This window comes from Mobula birostris, chromosome 15 (genome assembly GCF_030028105.1).
Source record: "Mobula birostris isolate sMobBir1 chromosome 15, sMobBir1.hap1, whole genome shotgun sequence".
In the NCBI taxonomy this organism is placed as follows: domain Eukaryota; kingdom Metazoa; phylum Chordata; class Chondrichthyes; order Myliobatiformes; family Myliobatidae; genus Mobula; species Mobula birostris.
The window spans coordinates 57,637,829-57,665,756 of NC_092384.1; the positions used below are offsets into that span (position 1 = coordinate 57,637,829).

The 27,928-nt window shown below is 41.7% G+C and overlaps 1 protein-coding gene across 2 annotated transcripts in view; it reads right to left on the minus strand.

Annotated features, from left to right (window-relative positions):
* Positions 1–12,826: 12,826 nt before the first annotated feature.
* Positions 12,827–27,928, minus strand: part of mphosph6 (M-phase phosphoprotein 6) — a 55,679-nt gene continuing 40,577 nt past the window's right edge. The window contains exon 6 of one of the 2 annotated variants that reach the window (XM_072279865.1): positions 12,827–14,636. In XM_072279865.1, the coding sequence (XP_072135966.1) occupies positions 14,501–14,636 (136 nt within the window). In that variant the 3' untranslated portion in view covers positions 12,827–14,500. The remainder of the gene's footprint in view (positions 14,637–27,928) is intronic. The other variant, XM_072279866.1, reaches the window with a different exon arrangement.

Genomic DNA, 27,928 nt, shown 5'->3' on the forward strand with positions numbered 1-27,928 from the left:
TAAAACAGTCAATATTTTATGCCTTCCCTGGTAATGCTACCCAGTTCTTCTTGTGCTACCTTGACAACTGCACTAATGCTGCTTCATGTGCCCACGCTGAGCTCGTCAATTTAATCAACTTTGCCTCCAATTTTCACCTTGCTCTGAGATTCACTTGTTCCATTTGTTACACCTCTCTCCCCTTTCTTGATCGCTGTCTCCATCACTGGAGACAAACTGTCTCCCAACATCTTTTATAAACCTACGATTCCCACAGCAACCTTGGCTATACCTCTTCCCACCCTGTTTCCTGTAAAAATGCTATTCTCTTTTCTCAGTTCCTTTGTATCTGCTGTATCTGTTCCCAGGATGGGGCTTTCCTTTCCAGGACCTCAGAAGTGTCCCCCTTCTTCAAAGAACGGGGTTTGTCTTCATCCAGAATTGATGCTGCCCTCACTCATATCTCCTCTAAATACTGGACACCTGCACTCACCTCATCTTCCCACAGCCTTTAACAGGGACAGAGTTCATCTTGTTCTCGCCTACCACCACACCCATCATTCTCCACAACTTCTGCTATCTTCAATGGGGACCTACCACAAGCACATCTTTAACTTCTACATCATTCTCTGCTTTCTGCAGAAATCACTCCTTCCTCGATTCCCTTGTCCATTCATCCCTCCCCACTAATCTACCTCCTGGCACATATCCCTGCAAGGTACAGAAATGCCACACCAGCCCATTCGCCTCCTCCCCTACTCCATTCAGGGCTGCAAAGTCCATACAAGTGAGGGAACATTTCACCTGTGAATCTGCTGGGGTCCTCTTTTGCATCCGGTGTTCCTGATGTGATCTCCTTCACATTGCGGGACTTGCTGTAAATTGGGGTACCACTCCATCCTCTAAAATTGGAATTTCACGGTGGCCAACCATTTTAATTCCTATCCCCATTCCCATTTTGACATGGCAGCCCATAGCCTCCTCTTTTTCCATGATGAAGCTTCTCCCTCAGGATGGAGGAGCAACACCTCATATTCCATCCAGGTAGACTCCAACCTGATGCATGAACATCAATTTCTCCTTCCAGTAATTTTTTTCCCTTCCCTCTTCTTCTATTCCCCACCCTGGCCCCTTACCTTTTTTCTTCACCTGCTTAACACCATCCCCTAGTGCCACTCCTCCTTCCCTTTCTTCCATGGATCACTCTTCACTCCCATTAGTTTTCTTCATCTCCAGCCCTTTACCTTTCTCAACCACCTGGCTGCACCTATCACCTTCCAGCTAGTCTTGCCCCTTCTTTTCAGTCCTGAAGAAGGGTCTCAGCCTGAAATATTGACTGTTCATTCATTTCCATAGATGCTGCCTGACCTGCTGAGTTCCTCCAGTGTTTTGTATGTGTTGATCATATCAAGAATTAGGTGATGCAGACCAGAAGATGAATTCTTCTTGCTGAGTAATTGATAACCTGCAAGCAATTTCTTTCTATACCAATTATCAAGGAACACAGAAAGAAAGAGACTAATCCAGCCAAAAATTAAGCCAAGTACTTTTAGAATTTTGTTTTAATGTACACACAGAGAACTTTTTCTTGTACAGTGCTAATTATCTCCCATCAGCTCCATTGTCTGACTGTTCAATGCAGCTAGAACAGAATAGTAAAATGTGGGAACAGGCCCTTCAAGCAAAATGTTGTGCCAAACTAAGTAAGTGACGCATTGAACTAATTACTTTTACCTACACAATGTCTGTACCCCTCCATTCTCTGCAGATTCATGTCCCTATCTCGAGAATTACCTGTTCTAAAGCACTTAGGGAGAGGATTCTGTGGTGTCCCCAGAAGGTTTGTTGCCTCACATCTCCATTGTAATGAAATCCCTTATCTACTTGCTTTGTTAGTGGAGCTTGTATATATTCTGCGACTATATGGGTTCCCCTGGTATTCCAGTTTCTTCCCGCATTTCAAAGAATTTTTGAATGGTAGTTTAATTTAGCTACTTAGGTTGGCCCTAGCTTAAGTGGTTGGCGAGGGAGTCATGATGGGATTGATCAATTGCGAGGTTTAGGCACCGATCCGATTTGGAGAAATCAACGGTGGCTTCCGCTAGGCTGCAAAATCTGTGCCTAAAGCAAGTTGCTGGATGGCACGTTCTAATCTTTCACTGCAGCAGTGCCTGGGACCTGGTGTGAGGTACGATGTGCTGTTTGGACAATTTGAATGATATACTGGAAAGGCAGGGTGTCAGGATCGGCAGTGAAAGCCAATTTCACTTGCTCTCCCCTGATGTTCACTCTTTTTTCCCTATGGCGCTGAGGCTACAAAGACTGCCCCCAGCTGCTCTATTCCATGCCTGCTAATATGATAGACTGATACTGAGGCTTGGGCCTACTCCAGACTGCTCCAGGGTTTGGATCCAAGGACTCACTTTGGTCTGGAATGTTGTCGCTTGCTTCTATTGTTTGCATGAATTGTGTTCCCCTCCTCCCCCTTTCTATGTGCACCAGGTGTTGGCCTTTATTTCAATTTTTAAAATTGGGTTCTTTCTCTGTGACTGCCTGCACACAAACAGTTCTCCAGGTTGTATAATTTATACATTCTTTGATAATAAATGTACCTTGAAAAACTTTGAACGTGAGGGAGAATAGGTCACGAGGAAGTAAATGGTGGAAATAGAATTAATGGTATCGCTTTGAGCCAGAATAGACTTGATGGGCCAAAGGGATCCTTCGATGTTATAATAAAAATATTAGCTTTAAGAATAAAGCTCTTTCTTATTAACTTCCTGAATTTCTTCACAATACTACACAATGATAATGCAATAGATTTTAGAGTAAATTAGTTTTACAAGGTGATTCACTAAAGATTCTCTTGGAAGACATGTATAGTTGATTAGTTAAGTAATGAATAAAATATAATGCTTACTATAGTTATAGCCAAATGCATATAACCAAAAGTGTAATGCAGAATACAGTCCTGTGAGAGGGATCTCTTGGCAATTATGACAAAAATACAGCATACAGTACATATGATTTTCTGAACAATGTGTCCAATTTGCACTTCATCCTTTAGCCTCCCAGAAACACTGCATAATTTTAATTCTGAATAAAGCAATATTTTGTAGGTTGCTAGTAAGAATGATCCATAGATTTGTATAGTACGCACAGAAACTAGGGCAAATTGCTCAGAAGTCTATAGTGATTGAGGTCAAGGAGGTGGTAAAGAAAAAAAGTAGGGATTTCTTTTTAGTCTTCTGAATTTGAAATTGAGGAATATTGGTATAGGGACTTTAAATCAGTGGCCATTTCATTAGGTACAGCATATTCGTGGTCTTCTGCTGCTATGGCCCAACCATGCACAGCGTCAACATGTTGTACCTAAGGTTCAGAGATGCTCTTCTGCACACCACTATTGCAATGTGTGGTTATTTGAGTTACTGTCACCTTCCTGCCAGCTTGAACCAGTCTGCCCATTTTCCTCTGACCTCTTAACAAGGCATTTTCACCCACAGAACTGTTGCTCACTGAATTTCTTGTTTTTTTTTCACACCAATCTCTGTAAACTCTGGAAGACAGCTGTGTGTGAAAATCCCAAGAGATCAGCAGTTTCAGAGATACTCAAACCTCTCTGTCTGTTACCAACAATCACTCCATGCAATCTATTTTACCTACCACGGGAGATTTCGGGGATCATTTTGGTAGCAGTAAACATTCCACCTCGGGCCAATGTCAATCAGGCTTTAGGTGATCTGAACAATGGGATCAACATGCACGAAACAACACACCCTAATGCCTTCACCATCATTCTGGAGGAGTTTAACCAAGCCAGAGTGAAAAAAATTACTAAGCAATTATCATCAACAGATCACTTGCAATACCAGTGGAAACAACATACTGGACCGCTGTTACACCACCATTAAGAATGTCTATCATGCTATTCCACACCCTCACTTTGGGAAGTCTGATCACCTGGCTGTACTTGCTTCAAAAAGGCAACAATTATACCAGTGCCTAAGAAGAATGTCAGCTGCTTTAACGACTATCGCCCAGTAACATTCATATCTACAGTGATGAAAAGCTTTGAGAGGTTGGTTATAACTAAACTCTGGCCTCAGCAAGGACCTGGACCCACTGCAATTTGCCTATCGTCACAGTAGGTCAATCACTCTTCACACAGCCTTAGACCACCTGGATAATACAAACACCTATGTCAGATAGCTGTTTATCGACTATAGCTCAGCATTCAACATCATCATTCCCACAATCCTGATTGAGAAATTACAGAACCTGGGCCTCTGTACCTCCCTCTGCAATTGGATGCTCAACTTCCTAACCAGAAGATCACAATCTGTGTGGTTCGGTGATAATACCTCCTCCTCGCTGACGATCAACACTGGTGCACCTCAGGGATATATGCTTAGCCCACTACTCCACTCTCTTTATACCCATGACTGGCTAGGCATAGCTCAATTACCATCTATAAATACAACCATTGTTGGTTAAATCTCAGATGGAGATGAGAGGGTGTACAGGAGTGAGATATGCCAACTAGTGGAGTGGTCTCGCAGCGACAACCTTGCACTCAATGTCAGTAAATGAAAGAGCTGGTTGTGGACTTCAGGAAGGGTAAGATGAAAAAACACATACCAATCCTTATAGAGAGTGGAGAGAGTGAGCAGTGTCAAGTTCCTGGGTGTCAAAATCTCTAAGGACCTAACCAGGTCCCAACATATCAATGCAGTTATAAAGAAGTCAGGACAGCGACTATAAGTTTGAAGAGATTTGGCATGTCAACAAATACCCTCAAAAACTTCTATAAATGTACCGTGGAGAGCATTATGACAGGCTGCATCACTGTCTGGTATGGCGGGGGGGGGGGGGGGGGTTGCTACTGCATGGGACTGAAAGCAGCTGCAGAGGATTGTAAATTTATTTGGCTCCTTCTTGGGTACTAACCTACAAAGTACCCAGGACATCTTCAAGGAGTGGTGTCTCAGAAAGGCAGTATCCATTATTAAGGACCTCCAGCAACCAGAGCATGTCCTTTTCTCACTGTTACCATCAGGAGGAGGTACAGAAGCCTGAAGGCACACACTCAGTGATTCAGGAACAGCTTCTTCCCCTCTGCCATCCGATACCTAAATGGACATTGAACCTGTGAACACTACCTCACTTTTTTAATACACAGTATATTATTTCCACTTTTTTGCATGATTCTTAATCTATTCAAAATACATATACTGCAATTGATTTATTTTTTTCCCCCTTTCTTCTATATTATGTACTGCATTGAACTGCTGCTAAGTTAAGAAATTGCGCAACACATGCTGATGATAATAAACCTAATTCTGATTCTGATTCCATGGTCAAGGTCATTTAAATCACATTTCTTCCCTATTTTGATGTTTGGTTTAAACAACAATAGACCATCTTGACAATGTCTGTATGGTTTTATGCATCGCCTGCCTGATTAAGATATTTGCATTAAGAACACGTGTACAGTGTACCTCATAAGTTGGCCCCCAAGTGCATTGTTGTGCAGAAATAACAAAAGCCCAAATGAAGCTTTACATTCCTTAATGCAGTCACAAATTGAAAAATTCAGATACACTTTACAGACCTGTACAACTTCCATGCTATTTGAAAGGTACGCATTTACTTAGTGTATGCTATTTATCTCAAATGATATTTAGCAGGATGACAAATGTGATAAACAAGGAGGTCACAGAACTTGTCAGCAATGAGAATAACCAATTTATTTTTAAAGATATATCACTGGGCATAATACAAGAGGATTGCAAATTGCTCAGATCTTCAGCATTTTCCACTCTAATCTGAAACTACAATATGTGACACTAGGTAACTGGAGCTTTGGCTCAGATCAATAAAGCCAGAAAGTCTGGGGTAAAAGTGGTACCCCGCAACAAAGGAATGCTTCCTTTTGTGACAAATGGGTATAACTACATTGACAATTATCAGAATCAAAATCAGGTTTATTATCACTGGCATGCAGAAACGTAGAAAACCTACAGTACAATACAGGCCATTCGGCCCACAAAGTTGTGCCAAACATGTCCCTACCTTAGAAATTACTAGACTTACCCATAGCCCTCTATTTTTCTAAGCTCCATGTACCTATCCAAAAGTCTCTTAAAAGACCCTATCATATCTACCTCCACCACTGTTGCCAGCAGCCCATTCCACGCACTCACCACTCTCTGTGTAAAAAACTTACCCATGACACCTCTCTTTACCTATTCCCCAGGACCTTAAACCTGTGTCCTCTTGTGGCAACCATTTCAGCCCTGGGAAAACGCCTCTGACTATCCACACATATCAATGCCTCTCATCATCTTATACACCTGTATCAGGTCACCTCTCATACTCCTTCGCTCCAAGGAGAAAAGGCTGAGTTCACTCAACCTGTTTTCATAAGGCATGCTCTCCAATCCAGGCAACATCCTTGTAAATCTCCTCTGCACCCTTTCTATGGCTTCCACATCCTTCCTGCAGTGAGGCAACCAGAACTGAGCACAATACTCCAAGTGGGGTCTGGCCAGGGTCCTATATAGCTGCAACATTACCTCTCGGCTCCTAAATTCAATTCCATGATTAATGCAGGTCAATACACCATATGCCTTCTTGACTACAGGGTCAACCTGTGCAGCTACTTTGAGCGTTCTATGGACTCGGACCCCAAGATCCCTCTGATCCTCCAAAGAGTCTTACCATTAATACTATATTCTGCCATATTTCACTTATCAAAATGAACAACCTCACACTTATTTGGGTTGAATACCATCTGCCACTTCTCAGCCCAGTTTTGCACCTTATTAATGTCCTGCTGTAACCTCTGACAGCCCTCCATACTATCCATAATACCTCCAACCTTTGTGTCATCAGCAAACTTACTAACCCATCCCTCCACTTCCTCATCCAGGTCATTTATAAAAATCACAAAGAGTAAGGGTCCTAGAACAGATCCCTGAGGCACATCACTGGTCACAGACCTCCATGCAGAATATGACCTGTCTACAACCACTCTTTGCCTTCTGTGGGCAAGCCAGTTCTGGATCCACAAAGCAATGTCCCCTTGGATCCCATGCCTCCTTACTTTCTCAATAAGCCTTGCATGGGGTACCTTATCAAATGCCTTGCTGAAATCCATATACTGCTCTTCTTTCATCAGTCATGTGTTTAGTCACATCCTCAAAAAATTCAATCAGGCTCGTAAGGCATGACTTGCCCTTGACAAAGCCATGCTGACTATTCCTAATCATATTATACCTCTCCAAATGTTCATAACTCCTGCCTCTCAGGATCTTCTCCATCAACTTATCAACCGCTGAAGTAAGACTCGCTGGTCTGTAATTTCATGGGCTATCTCTATTCCCTTTCTTGAATAAAGGAACAACATCCACAACCCTCCTATCCTCCAGAACCTCTCTCCCGTCTCCATTGATGATGCAAAGATCATCACCAGTGATAGTCTCCTATCACTACTGCCTTCCTCTTCCTTTCCCTACACTTTTGAGCCGCAGGGCCAGACTCTGTGCCAGAGGCATGGCCACTGTTGCTTCCCCCAAATAGGCTGTTCCCCCCCCCACCCCAAACAGTACTCAAACAGGAGTACTTATTATCAAGGGGTACAGCCACAGAGGTACTCTCTAGTACCTGACTCTTGCCCTTCCCCATCCTGTGACCCACTTGTCTGTCTCCCATGGCGCCAGTGTGACCACCTGCCTATAACTCCTATCACCTCCTCGCACCCCCTGACCAGACGAAGGTCATCGAGCTACATCTGCAGTTCCCTAACGTGGTCCCTTAGGAGCTGAAGCTCAACACACTGGGTGCAGATATGGCTGTCTGGGAGGCTGGGAGACTCCAGGACCTCCCATATCTGACACCGAGCACAGAAAACCAGCCTCACACATATAGTACTTCCTTTCTGCAATTAGCACACGTAAATCTACCTCGCCTCATTACTGCCTAAGCCCGTTGAGCCCTATTGCTCTGCTACCCGCTCTGAACGCTGCCCGCTGGATATGGCGGTCTTCTTTTTAAACTCTTCCTGCTCTACTGGCTGACGTCATGCAGTCCTGCCTCTCTTTTACCCTGAGTAGTAAAACTGCCTTTGCTCCAGAAATTTGTTAACTTAGCAGTTCAATGCAATACATGATATAGAAGAAAAATAATAATATGGAAAATGCCCTTAAAAATACATAACCAATATTTTTCACATCACACTTTATAAGCTCCAAATTTAAAGTTCAGTCTTTACAAAGCGACCCACTGGTTTTTCTTACAAAGTTCCCAAGTGTTCTATGAGATGTTGACAATGAAAATCAATATAGTCCTTGCTGCATTTGTAATGCAGAAATGCTCTGTTATTCCTACAGTGCTACAGTACCCGAATAGCTCTTCAGGTGTGTCGACCATTGTATATCAAAATACTAATAATACTTAATGTAGTCCAACTTCAATAGTGTTGCACTGCATTCAGATTTATAGACATTGCAGCTCTTCACAATCTTAGATAGAAACATAGAAAATAGGTGCAGGAGTAGGCCATTCGGCCCTTCGAGCCTGCACTGCCATTTATTATGATCATGGCTGATCATCCAACTCAGAACCCCGCCCCAGCCTTCCCTCCATACCCCCTGATCCCCGTAGCCACAAGGGCCATATCTAACTCCCTCTTAAATATAGCCAATGTACTGGCCTCAACTGCTTCCTGTGGCAGAGAATTCCACAGATTCACCACTCTCTGAGTTAAGAAGTTTTTCCTAATCTCGGTCCTAAAAGGCTTCCCCTTTATCCTCAAACTGTGACCCCTTGTTCTGGACTTCCCCAACATCGGGAACAATCTTCCTGCATCTAGCCTGTCCAGTCCCTTTAGGATTTTATACGTTTCAATCAGATCCCCCCTCAATCTTCTAAAATCCAATGAGTACAAGCCCAGTTCATCCAGTCTTTCTTCATATGAAAGTCCTGCCATCCCAGGAATCAATCTGGTGAACCTTCTTTGTACTCCCTCTATGGCAAGGATGTCTTTCCTCAGATTAGGGGACCAAAACTGCACACAATATTCCAGGTGTGGTCTCACCAAGGCCTTGTACAACTGCAGTAGTACCTCCCTGCTCCTGTACTCAAATCCTCTCGCTATAAATGCCAGCACACCATTCGCCTTTTTCACCGCCTGCTGTACCTGCATGCCCACTTTCAATGACTGGTGTATAATGACACCCAGGTCTCGTTGCACCTCTCCTTTTCCTAATCGGCCACCATTCAGATAATAATCTGTTTTCCTATTTTTGCTACCAAAGTGGATAACTTCACATTTATCCACATTAAATTGCATCTGCCATGAATTTGCCCACTCACTCAACCTATCCAAGTCACTCTGCATCCTCTTAGTATCCTCCTCACAGCTAACACTGCCACCCAGCTTCGTGTCATCCGCAAACTTGGAGATGCTGCATTTAATTCCCTCATCCAAGTCATTAATATATATTGTAAACAACTGGGGTCCCAGCACTGAGCCTTGCGGTACCCCACTAGTCACCGCCTGCCATTCTGAAAAGGTCCCGTTTATTCCCACTCTTTGCTTCCTGTCTGCTAACCAATTCTCCATCCACATCAATACCTTACCCCCAATACCATGTGCTTTAAGTTTGCACACTAATCTCCTGTGTGGGACCTTGTCAAAAGCCTTTTGAAAATACAAATATACCACATCCACTGGTTCTCCCCTATCCACTCTACTAGTTACGTCCTCAAAAAATTCAATGAGATTCGTCAGACATGATTTTCCCTTCACAAATCCATGCTGACTTTGTCTGATGATTTCACCGCTTTCCAAATGTGCTGTTATCACATCTTTGATAACTGACTCCAGCAGTTTCCCCACCACTGACATTAGGCTAACCGGTCTATAATTCCCCGGTTTCTCTCTCCCTCCTTTTTTAAAAAGTGGGGTTACATTAGCCACCCTCCAATCCTCAGGAACTAGTCTAGAATCTAACGAGTTTTGAAAAATTATCACTAATGCATCCACTATTTCTTGGGCTACTTCCTTAAGCACTCTAGGATGCAGACCATCTGGCCCTGGGGATTTATCTGCCTTCAATCCCTTCAATTTACCTAACACCACTTCCCTACTAACAAGTATTTCGCTCAGTTCCTCCATCTCACTGGACCCTCTGTCCCCTACTATTTCTGGAAGATTACTTATGTCCTCCTTAGTGAAGACAGAACCAAAGTAATTATTCAATTGGTCTGCCATGTCCTTGCTCCCCATAATCAATTCACTTGTTTCTGTCCGTAGGGGACCTACATTTGTCTTTACCAGTCTTTTCCTTTTTACATACCTATAAAAGCTTTTACAGTCAGTTTTTATGTTCCCTGCCAGTTTTCTCTCATAATCTTTTTTCCCCTTCCTAATTAAGCCCTTCGTCCTCCTCTGCTGAACTCTGAATTTCTCCCAGTCCTCAGGTGAGCCACTTTCTCTGGCTAATTTGTATGCTGCTTCTTTGGAATTGATACTATTCCTAATTTCTCTTGTCAGCCACGGGTGCACTACCTTCCTTGATTTATTCTTTTGCCAAACTGGGATGAACAATTGTTGTAGTTCATCCATGCAACCTTTAAATGCTTGCCATTGCATATCCACCGTCAATCCTTTAAGTGTCATTTGCCAGTCTATCTTAGCTAATTCACTTCTCATACCTTCAAAGTTACCCCTCTTTAAGTTCAGAACCTTTGTTTCTGAATTAACTATGTCACTCTCCATCTTAATGAAGAATTCCACCATATTATGGTCACTCTTACCCAAAGGGCCTCTCACGACAAGATTGCTAATTAACCCTTCCTCATTGCTCAAAACCCAGTCCAGAATAGCCTGCTCTCTAGTTGGTTCCTCGACATGTTGGTTCAAAAAACCATCCCGCATACATTCCAAGAAATCCTCTTCCTCAGCACCTTTACCAATTTGGTTCACCCAATCTACATGTTGATTGAAGTCACCCATTATAACTGCTGTTCCTTTATTGCACACATTTCTAATTTCCTGTTTAATACCATCTCCGACCTCACTACTACTGTTAGGTGGCCTGTACACAACTCCCACCAGCGTCTTCTGCCCCTTAGTGTTACGCAGCTCTACCCATATCGATTCCACATCTTCCCGGCTTATGTCCTTCCTTTCTATTGCATTAGTCTCTTCTTTAACCAGCAACGCCACCCCACCTCCCTTCCCTTCATGTCTATCCCTCCTGAATATTGAATATCCCTGAACGTTGAGCTCCCATCCTTGGTCACCCTGGAGCCATGTCTCTGTGATCCCAACTATATCATAATCATTAATAACAATCTGCACTTTCAATTCATCCACCTTATTATGAATGCTCCTTGCATTGACACACAAAGCCTTCAGGCGCTCTTTTACAACTCTCTTAGCCCTTATACAATTATGTTGAAAAGTGGCCCTTTTTAATGCTTGCCCTGGATTTGTCGGCCTGCCACTTTTACTCTTCTCCTTAGTACTTTTTGCTTCTACCCTCACTTTACACCCCCGTCTCTCTGCACTGGTTCCTATCCCCCTGTTGTGAACTAACCTCCTCACGCCTAGCCTCTTTAATTTGATTCCCACCCCCCAACCATTCTAGTTTAAAGTCACCTCAGTAGCCCTCGCTAATCTCCCTGCCAGGATATTGGTCCCCCTAGGATTCAAGTGTAACCCGTCCTTTTTGTACAGGTCACGCCTGCGCCAAAAGAGGTCCCAATGATCCAAAAACTTGAATCCCTGCCCCCTGCTCCAATCCCTCAGCCACGCATTTATCCTCCACCTCATCGCACTCCTACTCTCACTGTCGCGTGGCACAGGCAGTAATCCCGAGATTACTACCTTTGCGGTCCTTTTTCTCAACTCCCTTCCTAGCTCCCTAGATCCTTACATTCTAGAATGTACAGCTCACCTATAGATGAGCCAGCAAATATTCATAGATACTAAGAAAATGCCCCATTTCATCAAGATGAGATTGAAAGTTATATACAGTGTATCTTGGTTAACTGGGACAGCCACTTAATTAGGCCAAAATGTACTGGCCTCGATGTGTCCCAATTAACTGGAATACACTGTATTACTAATTTCATGTTGTCAGGTTAGCTCTTGTAGCCATTGATGACCATGATAATACAGAAGCAGCAAACTAATTGGTTATCTTTTTAAACACTATATTTAAAGTGGTTTATTATTTAAATTAAGATCTATGCTGACCAAAATAATCACACCAACAACTGGCACATAATGAATGAAAAGGAATATTATTTTCAGAGTACCATGTATTGTAATAGGATAGATTCCAGAGAGGAAAGCGTGAGGAAAAATTGATGTACGTAGATTCCAGATGAAATTCTGTGTGTTGTTTAGCACAGATCCTACATAAAATGGACGTGCTTGTTTTAAGATATTTGTGATCATGGTGAGTGAGGCCTATTGCTGGAGAATTTTCAAGGATATGTTAGTTTCATGAATTCTTACCTATTGCAATGATGGGAGAAGAAAACTCTGCTTCCACATTTCAACATGTCTGGACTCTAATCTATGAAAGGTCGTTCCTTATTGTACAACATAACAGTTTTAGTTTCCAATACAAAATAACTATCAGGCTCTCTGCATAGATTGACTAATGCAGACCTATGCAGTGGCAAATACATAGACTGTCCAAAGGCATCATATACGAGAGCCTTAATTCCATAGAATTTTTTATTCCAACAATCTGGATTTGACTTCAACCAAATATGGTAATATAAAATAAAAATTTTTGTAAACAATAAATGTGGTTGGAGCATGAAGCAAAAGTAGCCAAACTTCCTGGATATTTGAAGTTATTGCAATTTGTCAAGTCATCCATTTTGATCCCATTAAATTTATTCAGATATACAAAGCATTCCATTTTGAACTAACAATCTTCAGTTAAGCTGCTCTCACCCCACCTCAGCAGTGAAAAAGAAGCTGTTAAAACAAAAACCAGTCAATTTACTCTGTCCTTTCCTGATTTTTCTTCTCATAGCTATGTTGCTACATAGTATAATAAAAGAAATTATGGTTAAGAAATACTCACAAAACAAAACTGATATTACCCTTGTTGAAATTTCTTCTCCCCTAAACCTACATACTCTCAGCATGATATCAGTACTTAGTTGAATGTTACCTTTATGTACTTACTGCATGATTGAATCCCAAAGGTCCAGATTTTGCTGGTAAACTCCTGCTGCTTCAAACAGAGAATTTGGGACTTCCATGGATGTGCATTCAAATATGGACATTTCAATTTACTCATCAAAAATACATCTTTTAATTCAAGATATACAAGTTTAATAAACAGTAATATTTTTAAACTAATATCTATCACTTTTTGTATATAAAGGCATTCAAAATTCTGATTTTAAAATGTACTTTAATTTTTCAGAACAAGTTGTAATTCCACATGATGCTCAAATATGTTGTATGATATATTGCATGTTAAATGATGTAATGATTCTGTTTTACATCTCAAGTGACTTTCCAATTTATCATGACTAAATGATTTCAGTGGTTCAGAGCTAAAATTGAGTAATCACACTACCACCCTTTTGTAGAGAATGACAGACTAGATGATATCATGTACAAAGTTAATGTCTGGATTGTTATGGAATCTAGTTTAGATATCAACGACTTCAAATCCTTACATAATTGATTTGGTTTCCTAATTCATATTATAAATACATCTTACAGAATAAAAAACCTGAACATCTCTAACACAGAATATTTATACTTTTAGTATTTCATTCTGTTTATTTGGCGATACAGTGCAGAGCAGGTCCTTCGGCCCTTCGAGGCACACCACCTCAGCAACCACACAACCCTGATTAAGCCTAACCTAATCTCGGGACAATGATCAATTAACCTACCCAGTAGGTCTTTGCACTGTGAGAGGAAACCACAGGACCAAGAGAAAATCCACACAGTCCATGGGGAGGATGTATAGAGACTCCTTCCAGAATGGTGCCAGAATTGAACTCTAAAATGCCCTGATTTATAATACCGCATGCTAACGACTACACTACCGTGGCACCATTTTAAGTTACCATCAGTAGAAAATCCCACAGGAAGAGAAAACTACCTTATTTTCTTCCAGAACTGTAAAACCATGTATATTAATATGGAGTTTGATATTGTTCTGTCTCAAGATAGCTTTCCCTTAAAGTCAATATTAAACATAATTGAACTGATCACTTGAGCAGGTGGTGTAATATACTGCTGGATTGCAAAGAGAACAACCTTTAAATACAACGAAACAGCAAAATCGTTTCTCTTCGCAAAATACTCTATGCAACAAGCTGCAAAACTTTCCAGCTCCAAACTTAGGATACAGACAATCCATATATTTCCTTAATTAACAACAAGCAGCCAGCTGCTGCAGAGTTTCAGACAGGAAGTTCATCCCTTTGTTTATGAAAACATTCAAAATTATACTTTTGCAATTTATTCTTGAGGCTTAATGAATGTCTTCTTGACTTTACCACCTCTAGTGTTGCCTTCTGTTTCTTCACTTTGAACAGCAGATCGATCTCGTTTTTTGGTAAATTTCCTTTTTATAGATCCCACTAAGCTTTCATATCTGGAAAAAAAAGATTTGATAAAGCTTCACTAAATGCAACATCAACACTGTATGAGTTCTAAAGGAAATTACTACAGTTGCGTGCTGAACTCCTTTATAGCTATGTTCAGAGAATGATCCACACTACAGGAACTCCTGAGATAGTGATACAATAAATCGTAAATCGTTATGGTTGAAGTGCTGGTTCTAGTCCAGGCCACAAACAGGCAGAGTAATGCAGAGAACTGAATTAACTTGCAGTGATGTAACAAAAGAGCTGGATAATGGAGGATAGACTTTGAAGGAGCACTGAAAACCACACCAAAAATCCAGAAGCAGAGATTGTGCATTAGTATCAAGATAAAACAACATAGTTTGTGCCTTTCAACAGAGCTACTTTAATTATGTGGCAAGGAAGGGAATGGTGTTGAAAATATTAAGAAAAACCAGAAGGAATAATGTGGAATTCATTGTCAAAAAAAAAACTGGCACTCTTAAATACAGTAAACAGTCCCAAAGTACTTCAAAGAGTGATGGAACACTTAGTCATAGTCAAACTTTATTGATCCCGGGAGAAATTGGTTTTTGTTACAGTTGCACCATAAATAATTAAATAGTAATATGTAAAATATGCCAGGAAATAAGTCCAGGACCAGCCTATTGGCTCAGAGTGTCTGACCATCCAAGGGAGGAGTTGTAAGGTTTGATGGCCACAGGCAGGAATGACTTCCTATGACGCTCTGTGTTGCATCTCGGTGGAATGAGTCTCTGGCTGAATGTACTCCTATGCCCAACCAGTACATTATGTAGTGGATGGGAGACATTGTCCAAGATGGCATGCAACTTGGACAGCATCTTCTTTTCAGACACAACCGTCAGAGTCCAGTTCCATCCCCACAACATCACTGGCCTTACGAATGAGTTTGTTGATTCTGTTGGTGTCTGTTACCCTCAGCCTGCTGTCCCAGCACACAACAGCAAACATGATCGCACTGGCCATCACCGACTTGTAGAACATCCTCAGCATCATCCTGCAGATGTTAAAGGACCTCAGTCTCCTCAGGAAATAGAGGTGGCTCTGACCCTTCTTGTAGACAGTCTCAGTGTTCTTTGACCAGGCCAGTTTATTGTCAATTCGTATCCCCAGGTATTTGTAATCCTCCACCATGTCCACACTGACCCCCTGGATGGAAACAGGGGTCACCGGTACCTTAGCTCTCCTCAGGTCTACCACCAGCTTCTTAGTCTTTTCCCATTAAGCTGCAGATAATTCTGCTCACACCATGTGACAAAGTTTCCTACCATAGCCCTGTACTCAGCCTCATCTCCCTTGCTGATGCATCCAACTATGGCAAAGTCATCAGAAAACTTGATACTGAACCACAAAATAAAATTATGAAAGATAACCAAATCTCTTTCTGAAGCAGTAAGTCTTAAAGAAGAGAAATGGAATTTTAGTGTGAAAATTTAAAAGTTTAAAATCTACTGCAAGACAACTTCACAAACAGCTGCCAAAAGAACTGTAGGAATGCAGAGATCAAGGTTCCCTGTAATTTTTTTTATAGCTGCACAGATGAACTATTACTTTGAGCAGGAAATTTTAACATGGCCTGAACATTGTGCAGCACTTCAATTTTTTTTGTAATATACCTACTTTGAATATTTAAAATGAAATTTGAAAAAAATCACACTTTTACTTTTAGTTATTGATTGAACGGTGTAATGAAATACAAAAAATAGTTTTCACATTTTGTAATCTTCCCACCAACCTGCACTCAGCCATAACCCTCCATTCCTTTCCTGTCCATATAGCAATCCAACTTAACTTTAAACGACAACATCGAACCTGCCTCAACCACTTCCGCTGGAAGCTCGTTCCACACAGCTACCACTCTCTGAGTAAAGAAGCTCCCCCTCATGTTACCCCTAAACTTTTGCCCTTAACTCTCAACTCATGTCCTCTTGTTTGTATCTCCCCCACTCTCAATGGAAAAAGCTTATCCACGTCAACTCTATCTATCCTCTCATAATTCTAAATACCTCTACCAAGTACCCCCCCAACCTTCTACGCTCCAAGGAATAAAGACCCAACTTGTTCAAGCCTTCTCTGTAACTTAGGTGATGGTACCCAGGTAACATTCTAGTAGATCTTCTCTGTACTCTATTTTGTTGATATCTTTCCTATAATTCGGTGACCAGAACTGTACACAATACTCCAAATTTGGCATTACCAATGCCTTGTACAATTTCAACATTACATCTCAACTCCTATACTCAATGCTCTGATTAATAAAGGCCAGCATACCAAAAGCTTTCTTCACCACCCTATTCACCTGAGATTCCACCTTCAGAGAACTATGCACCATTATTCCTAGATCCATCTGTTCTACTGCATTCTTCAATGTCCTACCATTTATCATGTATGTCCTATCTTGATTAGTCCTACCAAAATGTAGCAGCTCACATTTATCAGCATTAAACTCCATCTGCCATCTTTCACCCCACTCTTCTAACTGGCCTAAATCTTTCTGCAAGCTTTGAAAACCTACTTCATTATCCACAATGCCACCTATCTTAGTATCATCTGCATACTTACTGATCCAATTTACCACCCCATCATCCAGATCATTAATGTATATGACAAACAACAGTGGACCCAGTACAGATCCCTGAGGCACACCATTAGTCACTGGCCTCCAATCTGACAAACAGTTATCCACTACTACTCTCTGGCGTCTCCCATCCAGCCACTGTTGAACCCATTTTACTACTTCAATGCTAATACCTAACGATTGAACCTTCCTAAACAACCTTCCGTGTGGGGCCCTGTCAAAGGCCTTACTGAAGTCCATATAGACAACATCCACCACTTTACCCTCGTCAACTTTCTTAGTAACCTCTTCAAAAAATTCAATAAGATTTGTCAAACATGACCTTCCACGCACAATCCACGTTGACTGTTCCTAATCAGACCCTGTCTATCCAGATAATTATATATACCATCTCTAAGGATACTTTCCGTCAATTTACCCACCACTGACGTCAAACTCACTAGCCGATAATTCCTAGGTTTACTCTTAGAACCCTTTTTAAACAATGAACAATATGAGCAATACGCCAATCCTCCAGCACCATCCCCGTTTCTAATGACATTTGAAATAATTCTGTCAGATTATTTCTACACCAACTTCCCTCAAGGTCCTAGGGAATATCCTGTCAGGACCTGGAGACCTATCCACTTTTATATTCCTTAGAAGCACCAGTACTTCCTCTTCTTTAATCATCATAGTTTCCATAACTTCCCTACCTGTTTCCCTTACCTTACACAATTCAATATCCTTCTTCTTAGTGACTACTGAAGAAAAGAAATTGTTCAAAATCTCCCCCATCTCTTTTGGTTCCACACATAGCTGTCCATTCTGATTCTCTAAGGGACCAATTTTATCCCTCACTATCCTTTTGCTATTAATATAACTGTAGAAACCCTTTGGATTTATTTTCACCTTACTTGCCAAAGCAACCTTGTTTAGCTTTTCTAATTTCTTTAAGATTCTTTTTACATTCTTTATATTCCTCGAGCACCTTACTTACTCCATGCTGCCTATATTTATTGTAGATATCTCTCTTTTTCTGAACCAACTTCCCAATATCCCTTGAAAACCATCGCTCTCTCAAACTTTTAACCTTTCTTTTCAACCTAACAGGAACATAAAGATTCTATACCCTCAAAATTTCACCTTTAAATGATCTCCATTTCTCTATTACAACCTTCCCATAAAACAAATTGTCCCCATCCACTCCTTCTAAATCCTTTCGCATCTCCTCAATGTTAGCCTTTCTTCAATCAAAAATCTCAACCGTGGGTCCAGACCTATCCTTCTCTATAATTATATTGAAACTAGTCGCATTGTGATCACTGGATCCGAAGTGCTCCCCAACACATACCTCCGTCACCTGACCTATCTGATTCCCTAACAGGAGATACAACACTGCCCCTTCTGTAGTTGGTACCTTTATGAATTGCTGCAAAAAACTATCCTGCACACATTTTACAAACTCCAAACCATCCAGCCATTGTACAGAATGGGCTTCCCAGTCTATGTGTGGAAAATTAAAATCTCTCACAATCACAACCTTGTGCTTACTACAAATATCTGCTATCTCCTTACAAATTTGCTTCTCCAATTCTCACTCCCCATTAGGTGATCTATAGTACACCCCTATAAGTGTTACTACACCTTTCCCATTCCTCAATTCCACCCTAATAGCCTCCCTAGACGAGCCCTCTTACCTATCCTGCCGTTGTAATATTTTCTCTCACAAGCAATGCAACACCTCCCCCTCTTGTCCCTCTGATTCTATCACACCTGAAGCAACGAAATCCAGGAATATTTAGTTGCCAATCACATCCCTCCTGCAACCATGTTTCACTATTAGCTACAACATCATACTTCCAGGTGTCAATCCATGCTCTAAGCTCATCCACCTTTCTTACTATGCTCCTAGCATTAAAATAAATGCATTTAAGAAATTTTCCACCTCTTACTCTCTGTTTATCACTAACAGTGCAAAAAACTTTACTATCTTCTTTTTCTTCCTTCTCCCCTACATCTGTTCCTACACTCTGGTTCCCCAGAGTGTAAGCCATTTTTCTGTCAGTGATTATCAAAAAGAGATTCTGCAGATGCTGGGAATCTTGAGCACACACACTAAATGCTGAAGGAATGCAGGAAGTCAGGCAACATCTATGGTGGGAAGTAAACAAAGGATCCCTCATCAGGATTACCTGAAGACTGTTTAATCCTCTCCATGGATGTTGCCTGACTTGCCGAGTTCCTTCTGTTTATGATGATGATCCCAAAGTTGAGAGATTTGAACTGGATACAAACACATCAGCAAACTTGGTGGATCTGAAGAACTAAGGCTGAGATCATTCCAGGGCAAAACAATCACAATGCTTAAGTAAATATTTTATCAAGATGGTAATGAATCTTTGTCAATGGCGAAGTGCTAGTACTTGGGAATTTCCTCAAAGGTCAACATCTCTGGAACTGGATCAGGGAGATAGCTGCTAATAAGTGATCTTTTCAAGACTGAGACAATGGAATCACAGTTCGTCAGAAATAGCAAGGATGAGAAATTATCGGTTCATGAAAGGCAAAGTTACGGAATGTCTAGGCATTAAAAATGTACTCTCCCTTTACGTTTGTTCCCCCAAAGTGCAACACCTCACATCTGACTGGACTAAATTTCTGCTGAAATTTCTCTGCCCATACCTGCAACTGATACCACCAATCTTCGTACCATCTGCAAACTTACTAACTCCATTAATAAGGTGGCGCGGCATGGCAGCAGTGGCCTTTCGGATCTGGTATTACTTTAACTTAATTTTTTAACTTAAGGCACAATTTTTGATTAGGGCACATGGATAACAAAGTGACTATCTACCATCACCAGATACTGCTACAATACAGAAATTGCCCAAAAACAAACCTTCATGAAGATCTGCTGGTTAAATTACGCGACCTCGGCTTGCTGAGGGGATCGGGCCTACAGTCCTCTAAGTCGCATGATGCCAGTGGCTGGAGGTGGGGACATCATAAGCGGTGTGCCAGGAAGCGGAAGCGAGGTAAGCGGGCAGGAGTCCGTGCCAGGCAAAAAGCAAACCCTAGCCAGCCGGCTCTCTCGTCCATTCTGCTCTCCAATGTCCACTCCCTGGACAATAAATTGGACTACATCCGACTCCAACAAAATACTCGGTGGGAGTACAGAGTCTGCTGTGCGTATGTTTTCATGGAAACATGGCTCAGCAATGGAATGCTGGACACCACTATTCAGCAGGACGGGCTCATCCTTTCACGCAGAGATGCAGCTCTTTCCGGTAAGACTTGCAGTGGTGGCTTGGGCTTGTGTGTTTACATCAATATGGAATGGTGCAAGAACTCTGTGCTGGTTTCCAGATACTGCTCATCGCTGGTGGAGTTTGTGACTGTTAGATGCAGACCATTTTATTTACCACGGGAATTCACCACTGTCTTAATAGTCGGTGTCTACATTCCCCCCAGCGCTAATGTTAAGGAAGCGTCCTGTGAACTGTTTGGGGCTATTAGCAAACTGCAGAACGCACACCCTGATAGACTGTTTATTGTCACCAGAGATTTTAACCACACGAACCTTAAGCCAGTGTGACAGGGTCCTGAATTACTCCTATGAACTGTGCTTTTAAAAGAGAGAGAGAGGCAAAGACTGCTCACAGCTTGTTTATACTTTCTACAAGGACGCTGCCTGCTTGTAAGATCTTACAGAGAGAGAAGGGAGGAGCTACTTAAGAGACAGCTGGTATTCAGCACGGTGAGATAAATAGAAGGTCAGATGATAGACCTATAGACACATGGTTTTGGACACGGAATGAGCTTTATTGTGCCCACAGAAAAAGTGGGTTTTGGAGGATCGATCAGCAGCTCTCGCAGTGTGAAAAGGGTGTGACCGGTGGGGAGTTATTCGTGTGTCCAACCCTCGCCTGGGTTGATAATTCTACCACAGAAGAACAGTCCCCTTTGTTGTGGTCACAGTTGGTGACTTCTAAAGGAATTCGGAGGCCAATAGGAAGATCGACAGCGTCAGCTCACTTGAAGACTCAAATTTCTCCCTCTCTCTCTCTCTCTCCATCACTACTCAACTCAATACCATGAACTGAACTTTACTCATCATCATATGACTATCTATTTACCCCAAGACTTGAAGAAGCTTGGTTTTCACATATTTCCACACTTACTTATATATATAATCATTGCTAACCTATTTGATGTATCTGCATTTGTATTACTGTATTGCGTAGTTACTAATAAATACCATTAGTTAATAGCAATACTGGACTCCAAAGTGTTTTCCATTTCTGCTGGATCTTTAACCCGTCACGGGGTACGTGACACCAGATTCCATCAGAATGTGAACTTTGCAACGAGAGGAGAGAACACATTGGACCATGTTTACATAAGCATTCCCGACGCATACTGGGTGCAGTCCCGCCCCCACCTCAGTTACTCAGACTACAACTCTGTTATGCTAATCCCAGCAGGCTGTTCATCAGGCACTCCAGACCAGCTCAGAAGCAGGTGAAAACCTGGTCAGCAGGAGCCATCTCTGCTCTTCAAGACTGCTTTGAGAACACTGACTGGCACATGTTCAGGGAGGCTGCAACCGATGGCGACTCTACCAACTTAGAGGAGTACGCGGCATTAGTGACTAGCTACATCAGCAAGTGCATCGATGACATCACTGTGGCCAAGACCATCACTACACGTGCTAACCATAGGGCATGGATGACCGCGTAGGTGCGTGTGCTGCTGAGGTCCTGTGACTCCGCCTTCAGAGCAGGTGACAAGGCAGCCCTAACAACAGCGAGGGCCAAACTGTCCCAGGCCATCAGAGAGGCAAAGCGTGCACATGCCCAGCGAATCCACAGCCACTTCCAGGATAGCGGCGCCACGCAGTGCATGTGGAAGGGCATTTTCAGTACATCACCAACTACAAGACAACACCACCTGCCTGTGCTGGTGATGCCTCCCTCCCAGATGCGTTGAACAACTTCTACACTCTTTTGAGGCGGGAAATGATGTGGTGGCGAGGAAGACCACCCCTCCTCCTCCAAATGACCAGGTGCTGTATCTTACTGTGGCCGATGTGTGGAGAACCCTGTGCAGGGCTTACCCATGGAAGGCTGCTGAACCAGACGATATGCCTGGCAGAGTGCTTAGAGGATGTGCAGACCAGCTAACAGATTCTCACTGACATCTTCAACAGCCCCCTGAGCAGTGCCGTCGTTCCTATGTGCTTCAAGGCCGCCACCATCATCCCTGTGCCAAAGAGGTCTTCAGTGTCCTGCCTCAATGACTACCATCCCATTGCACTCACATCCATCATCATGAAGTGTTTTGAGACGCTCGTCATGAGGCACATCAAGACCCTGCTGCCCCCCTCACTGGACCCCCTGCAGTTCGCGTACCATCCCAACCATTCAACAGACAACGCCATTGCCATTACCCTCCACCTGGACAAAAAAGACATGTACGTTCGAATGCTGTTCATAGACTTCAGTTCAGCATTCAACACAAACATTCCTCAGAAACCGATCGGAAAGCTGAGCCTACTGGGCTTGAACACCTCCCTCTGCAACTGGATCCCAGACTTCCTGACTGGGAGACCTCACACTGAGCACGGGGCTCCCCCAGGGCTGTGTGCTCAGTCCACTGCTGTTCACTCTGTTGACCACAACTGTGCTGCAACACACAGCTCGAATCACATCATCAAGTTCGTCGATGACACAACTGTGGTGGATCTCATCAGCAAGAACGATGAGTCAGTATACAGAGAGGAGGTGCAGCGGTTAACGGACTGGTGCAGAGCCAACAACCTGTCTCTGAATGTGAACAAAACAAAAGAGATGGTTGTTGACTTCAGGAGGACACGGAATGACCACTCTCCCCTGAACATTGACGACTCCTCTGTACAGATCGTTAACAGCACCAAATTTCTTGGTGTTCACCAGGTGGAGAATCTCACCAGCTCCATAGCAAAGAAAGTCCAGCAGCGTCTCTACTTTCTGCAAAGGCTGAGAGAAGTCCATCTCCCACCCCAATCCTCACCACATTCTACAGAGGTTGTACTGAGAGCACCCTGAGCAGCTGCATCACTGCCTGGTTCTGAAATGGCACCATCTCGGATCGCAAGACCCTGCAGCGGATAGTGAGGTCAGCTGAGAAGATCATCGGGGTCTCTCTTCCCGCCATTACAGACGTTTATACCACACGCTACATTCGTAAAGCAAACAGCATTATGAAGGACTCCACGCACCCCTCATACAAACTCTTCTCCCTCCTGCCATTTGGCAAAAGGCACCGAAGCATTCGGGCTTTCACGACCAGACTATAGTTTCTTCCTCCAAGCCATCAGACTCCTTAATACCCAGGGCCTGGATTGACACCAACCTACTGCCCTCTACTGTGCTTATTGTCTTGTTTATTATTTATTGTAATGCCTGCACTGTTTTGTGCACTTTATGCAGTCCTGGGTAGGTCTATAGTCTAGGGTAGTTTTTGTGTCATTGTACATAGTTCAGTGTAGTTTTTGTACTGTTTCATGTGGCACCATGGTCCTGAAAAACACTGTTGCATTTTTACTATGTACTGTACCAGCAGTTATAGTTGAAATGACAATAAAAAGTGACTTGACTTGATCTTTTCATCCAGGTTATTTATATAGATCACTGTGGACTATCACTAGTACGGATGAGTTCAACACTGGAAAGAGGTAGGTTGCATGATAGAATAAGAATTAGAATTTTATTTCTTACATCCATCTCACAATATGAGGGAGCAAAAATCTTTTTGTTGCATCTCTGTTGCTATGTGCAAGTAGTAAGGAAGGAAAATGTGGGAGGATATTGTCCAAGCACTAGGATTGTATACATAATTGTTTTGTATACATGTATGTACAGTCAGATATGCAAACAGATCAATGTGTATTGATAAATCTGATGGCCTGGTGAAAGCAGCTGTCCCCGGAGCCTGTTGGTCCAGTCTTAATGCTGTGGTACTGTTTGCCATACGGAAGCAGCTGAAGCAGTTTCTGGTTGGGGTGGCTGGAGTCCCTGATGATCCCTGGGCCCTTTTTACGCATCTGCTGCTGTAAATGTCCTGAATAGAGGAAAGTTCACATCCACGGATGTGCTGGGCTGTCAACACCATTCTTTGCAGTGTCCTGCGATTGAGGGTAGTACTGATAGAGGTTAATATGCTCGACAGGGATACAAATTAAGATGGGCTCAGGTAGGGACTTGTAGCCAAAATGTACAAGTAAATAAACAGGGAAATTCAAATCACAAAGTAACCATCCCATTCTAATTACATATACATCTTAGACATGAGATTATGTAATAATAGTACAATATTCAAGACTGAGAATATGTGACAAGATGAAAGTGATTAGTAGATGAGGTTAAATTTTTAAACTAATATTTTGGTCTATTTAAACTAATAGAGAGGGACCAATTCAGAGCTATTCAAAAAAAGGTAAACCATCAGTGGATGCTTTGCTTGAAGTCATCAGTGGAACAGAAATGAAAAAGGATAATGATCATGAATCAGCAAAGGTGCATCGTGGCATCTGCTACTTCCGTCGGTACATTCAATTTAATAAAGAGCACTGGGAATCAAATACAAGGACCAACAGCAGCTAAGCCCACAATTTCAGTGAAAGTTAAGATCAGAAGCTCTCGATGTTGGCTCTTTATTCCTCTCCATAGATGCTGCCTGATCTAAGTTCCTCCAGCATTTTGTGTGATCAGAAGCAACAAGAGATTGAGGACTCTAGTCCAATCCAATCTAGTAAAGAAACTCCGGAGACCTATGAAGGATGAGTGAAGTTGGCAACCATAAGAAGCAAACAGATAACAGATGTCATTCAAAAGAAAATGATGAATTTCACAGGAAAACACAAAATTGTTGAGAAATAGGATTTATTCTACAGCGTAGCAGAAACTGAGAAGCCAGCAATTCACTTCTGTCAACGTGGCTTTTCTTAGCAAGATTTACCTCAATGAACTATGAAAATTTCATAATGTAAAAGAAGCACATTTGCCAGAAGACTGAGATATCCATTTCAAGAGACTACATTATCAGCAAAAAACTATTTCAGAAATAAAGATTAATGGTCAGATATCTAATAACCTCTCAATAACAAGTAGTATAATAGTACTTCAGCATTTCAAAAAAACTCAAGGGTACCAAAAAGATTCACTACTGAAAAAAATGACACTTCTAAATAATTACATTTTAAGATTCAATAATTATTTATGAATGTGCAGCATGATTTGCAATGCAAGCTAAACCTATATGTACTGAGAAATATAAGATGCTTCAATGGAAAGCAGAAATTAGCATGAGTGTGCTACAATAAGCACAATTTAAAATCTTGCATTCTCTACCACATGATCTAATTTTTAAAAAAACTCTTACTTTAATATCTGAGCATGTATAACGGTTTGTATCATCGTGAAGAATTGACTGATAATTAATCAATCTGTTCTCCATGAGTATGTTTATTTTTCCCAAGTCATTAACACGACTGTACAGATAAACTGATTATGGCACCTGGAGCATAAAGAACTAGATTCTTATCCAATAAATAAGAATTTTATTTTGTACTCAGAACCAAATCAGAGAGAAAGATAAAGAAGGAATTAAAGACAGAATGGTTTTCTTGCTTTCCTTTTGAAAGCATTCTAATTATCTACAGAATTTCTGGATGATTAGGGTAAATCTTTTAAAAACCTGTTACATAAAATATTTTGAAATAACATTACTTCCCCAGCAATAAAGGAAATGAGAAGTGGTCCATTTATGGAAAAAAAAAGAGAAAAATGATTAAGGACTCTCATAATCAGGTTATGACATGAAGTGAAATATTCCAGTAGTTTTAGTCATTGATATCAGTAAAATAGAGGAATCACTTTATTTTTGGCCTTTTTCCGGGGATAAAGATGCTACCATGATGTTATACCATCTGCTCATTAAAATCACATCTTCAGCTGTGAATCTGGCAACACTTTTGTCTCAGCTTCATATGATTCTAGTGTCTAGTCTCCTTCCAAGGACTGAGGCAGAAAATTCAGAGCTGATACTTCAATTCATTACCATTGGGAAGTGGAGTCTTGAATGAAAGCATTTTTTTCAGGTGGATATAAATGATTATCATACTACCATTTTGAAGAAGGCAAGGAAGTTATCCTTGCTGGCCTGGCTACTTAACTAAATTATGATAATCTAGTCCATGTCACACTATTGTTATGGGAGCTAATTATGAATTATTTACTATACAAAAGTGACTAAAATCAAAATAATTCATTATACAGTCCTATCACAGAAGGAATAAGGTAGAAACAGTACAAGTCTATTTTTAATAGAACAGTCGAGGCAATTCAAAGTTTTTGAAAATGGACAATAGTAATTATTATAGTTTTACCCCAGGACTAGCCGATCTTTACTAAAAGCTATGTTTGCTATGTCCAGTTGTGTGGTCAGTTGGATGATCCAGGTTTATCTCTAGTAAGAGGTTGATAATTGGTCTTAACAATTCTGTATTATGAAAGAACAGAAAACAAACTTCTGGAGGAACTCAGCAGATCAGCCAGAATCTGTGGGAGCAGAGGGATGGTTAACATTTCAGGTCGAGATCCTGCATCCGGAGTGCACTTCCACAGATGATGCCCGAACTACTGAGTTCTTCCAACATTTTTGTCTACTGCTCTAGATTAAAGCATCCACAGTCTTGTGTCTCCAAAAACCACTGAGCTTCCATTCCTTATTTTTTTTTTAAACCCAAAACCATTTCTATATCTTCAGGTGAAGGTAGGTAGGATGCTTATGAATGGATCTGTAGAATAATCCCTTAGTAATGATTAGTATAGCAATATAATAATAATCAAAATCCAAGAAAAAAAACAATTCGGAATTACTCTGGAATTATAGAAAATTATGGACTGATGAGGGATCATGGCTCTGTGCAGAGGAGTTCTTGTCTAACAAATCTGATGTGATTTTTTTCTGAGTAGGTCATGAAAATGGTTGTCAATGGTACAGTAGGAATGTTGCTCACATGACACTAGTAAAATATTTGGGAAAGTCTTTCATAATAGGCTGGTTTGGGAGCTTAAACCAGATGGGATCCATGGCAAGTTAGTAAACTGGATCTAGAACTGGCTTAGCAATAGAAGACAGAGGATATTTGTTGAGGGTGATTAGTGGTGTTCTCCAAGGATCAGCACTGGGACTTCAGTTGTTTGCAATATATACACACACACACACACACACATATAGGCACACAGGTGTCGCCCGCTTTTCGAACGTTCGCTTTACGAAACCTCACTGTTATGAAAAAAGGCAGCGCGCGAAAAAAAGCAGCCAAGCTCCTCCCCCGGAACTGCATTCTAGCCGGCATTGTTTAACCATGTGCCTGTGGGCATCCGTTCGCAAGATGAGTTCTAAGGTATCAGAAAAGCCTAAAAGAGCTCATAAGGGTGTTACACTTAGCGTAAAACTAGACATAATTAAGCGTTTCGATCGTGGTGAACGAAGTAAGGACAAAGTGAGTTTGGCTTGTGTAAGTTGACGAAGATGATGTTGAAGAGGATTTGGCATCCCATGACCAAGAACTGATAGATGAAGAGCTGATGCAATTGGAAGAGGAAAGGATAACAATTGAAACCGAATGGAGTAGCGAATGGACCAAAAGTGAAGCCATCCAGGAACTGAACT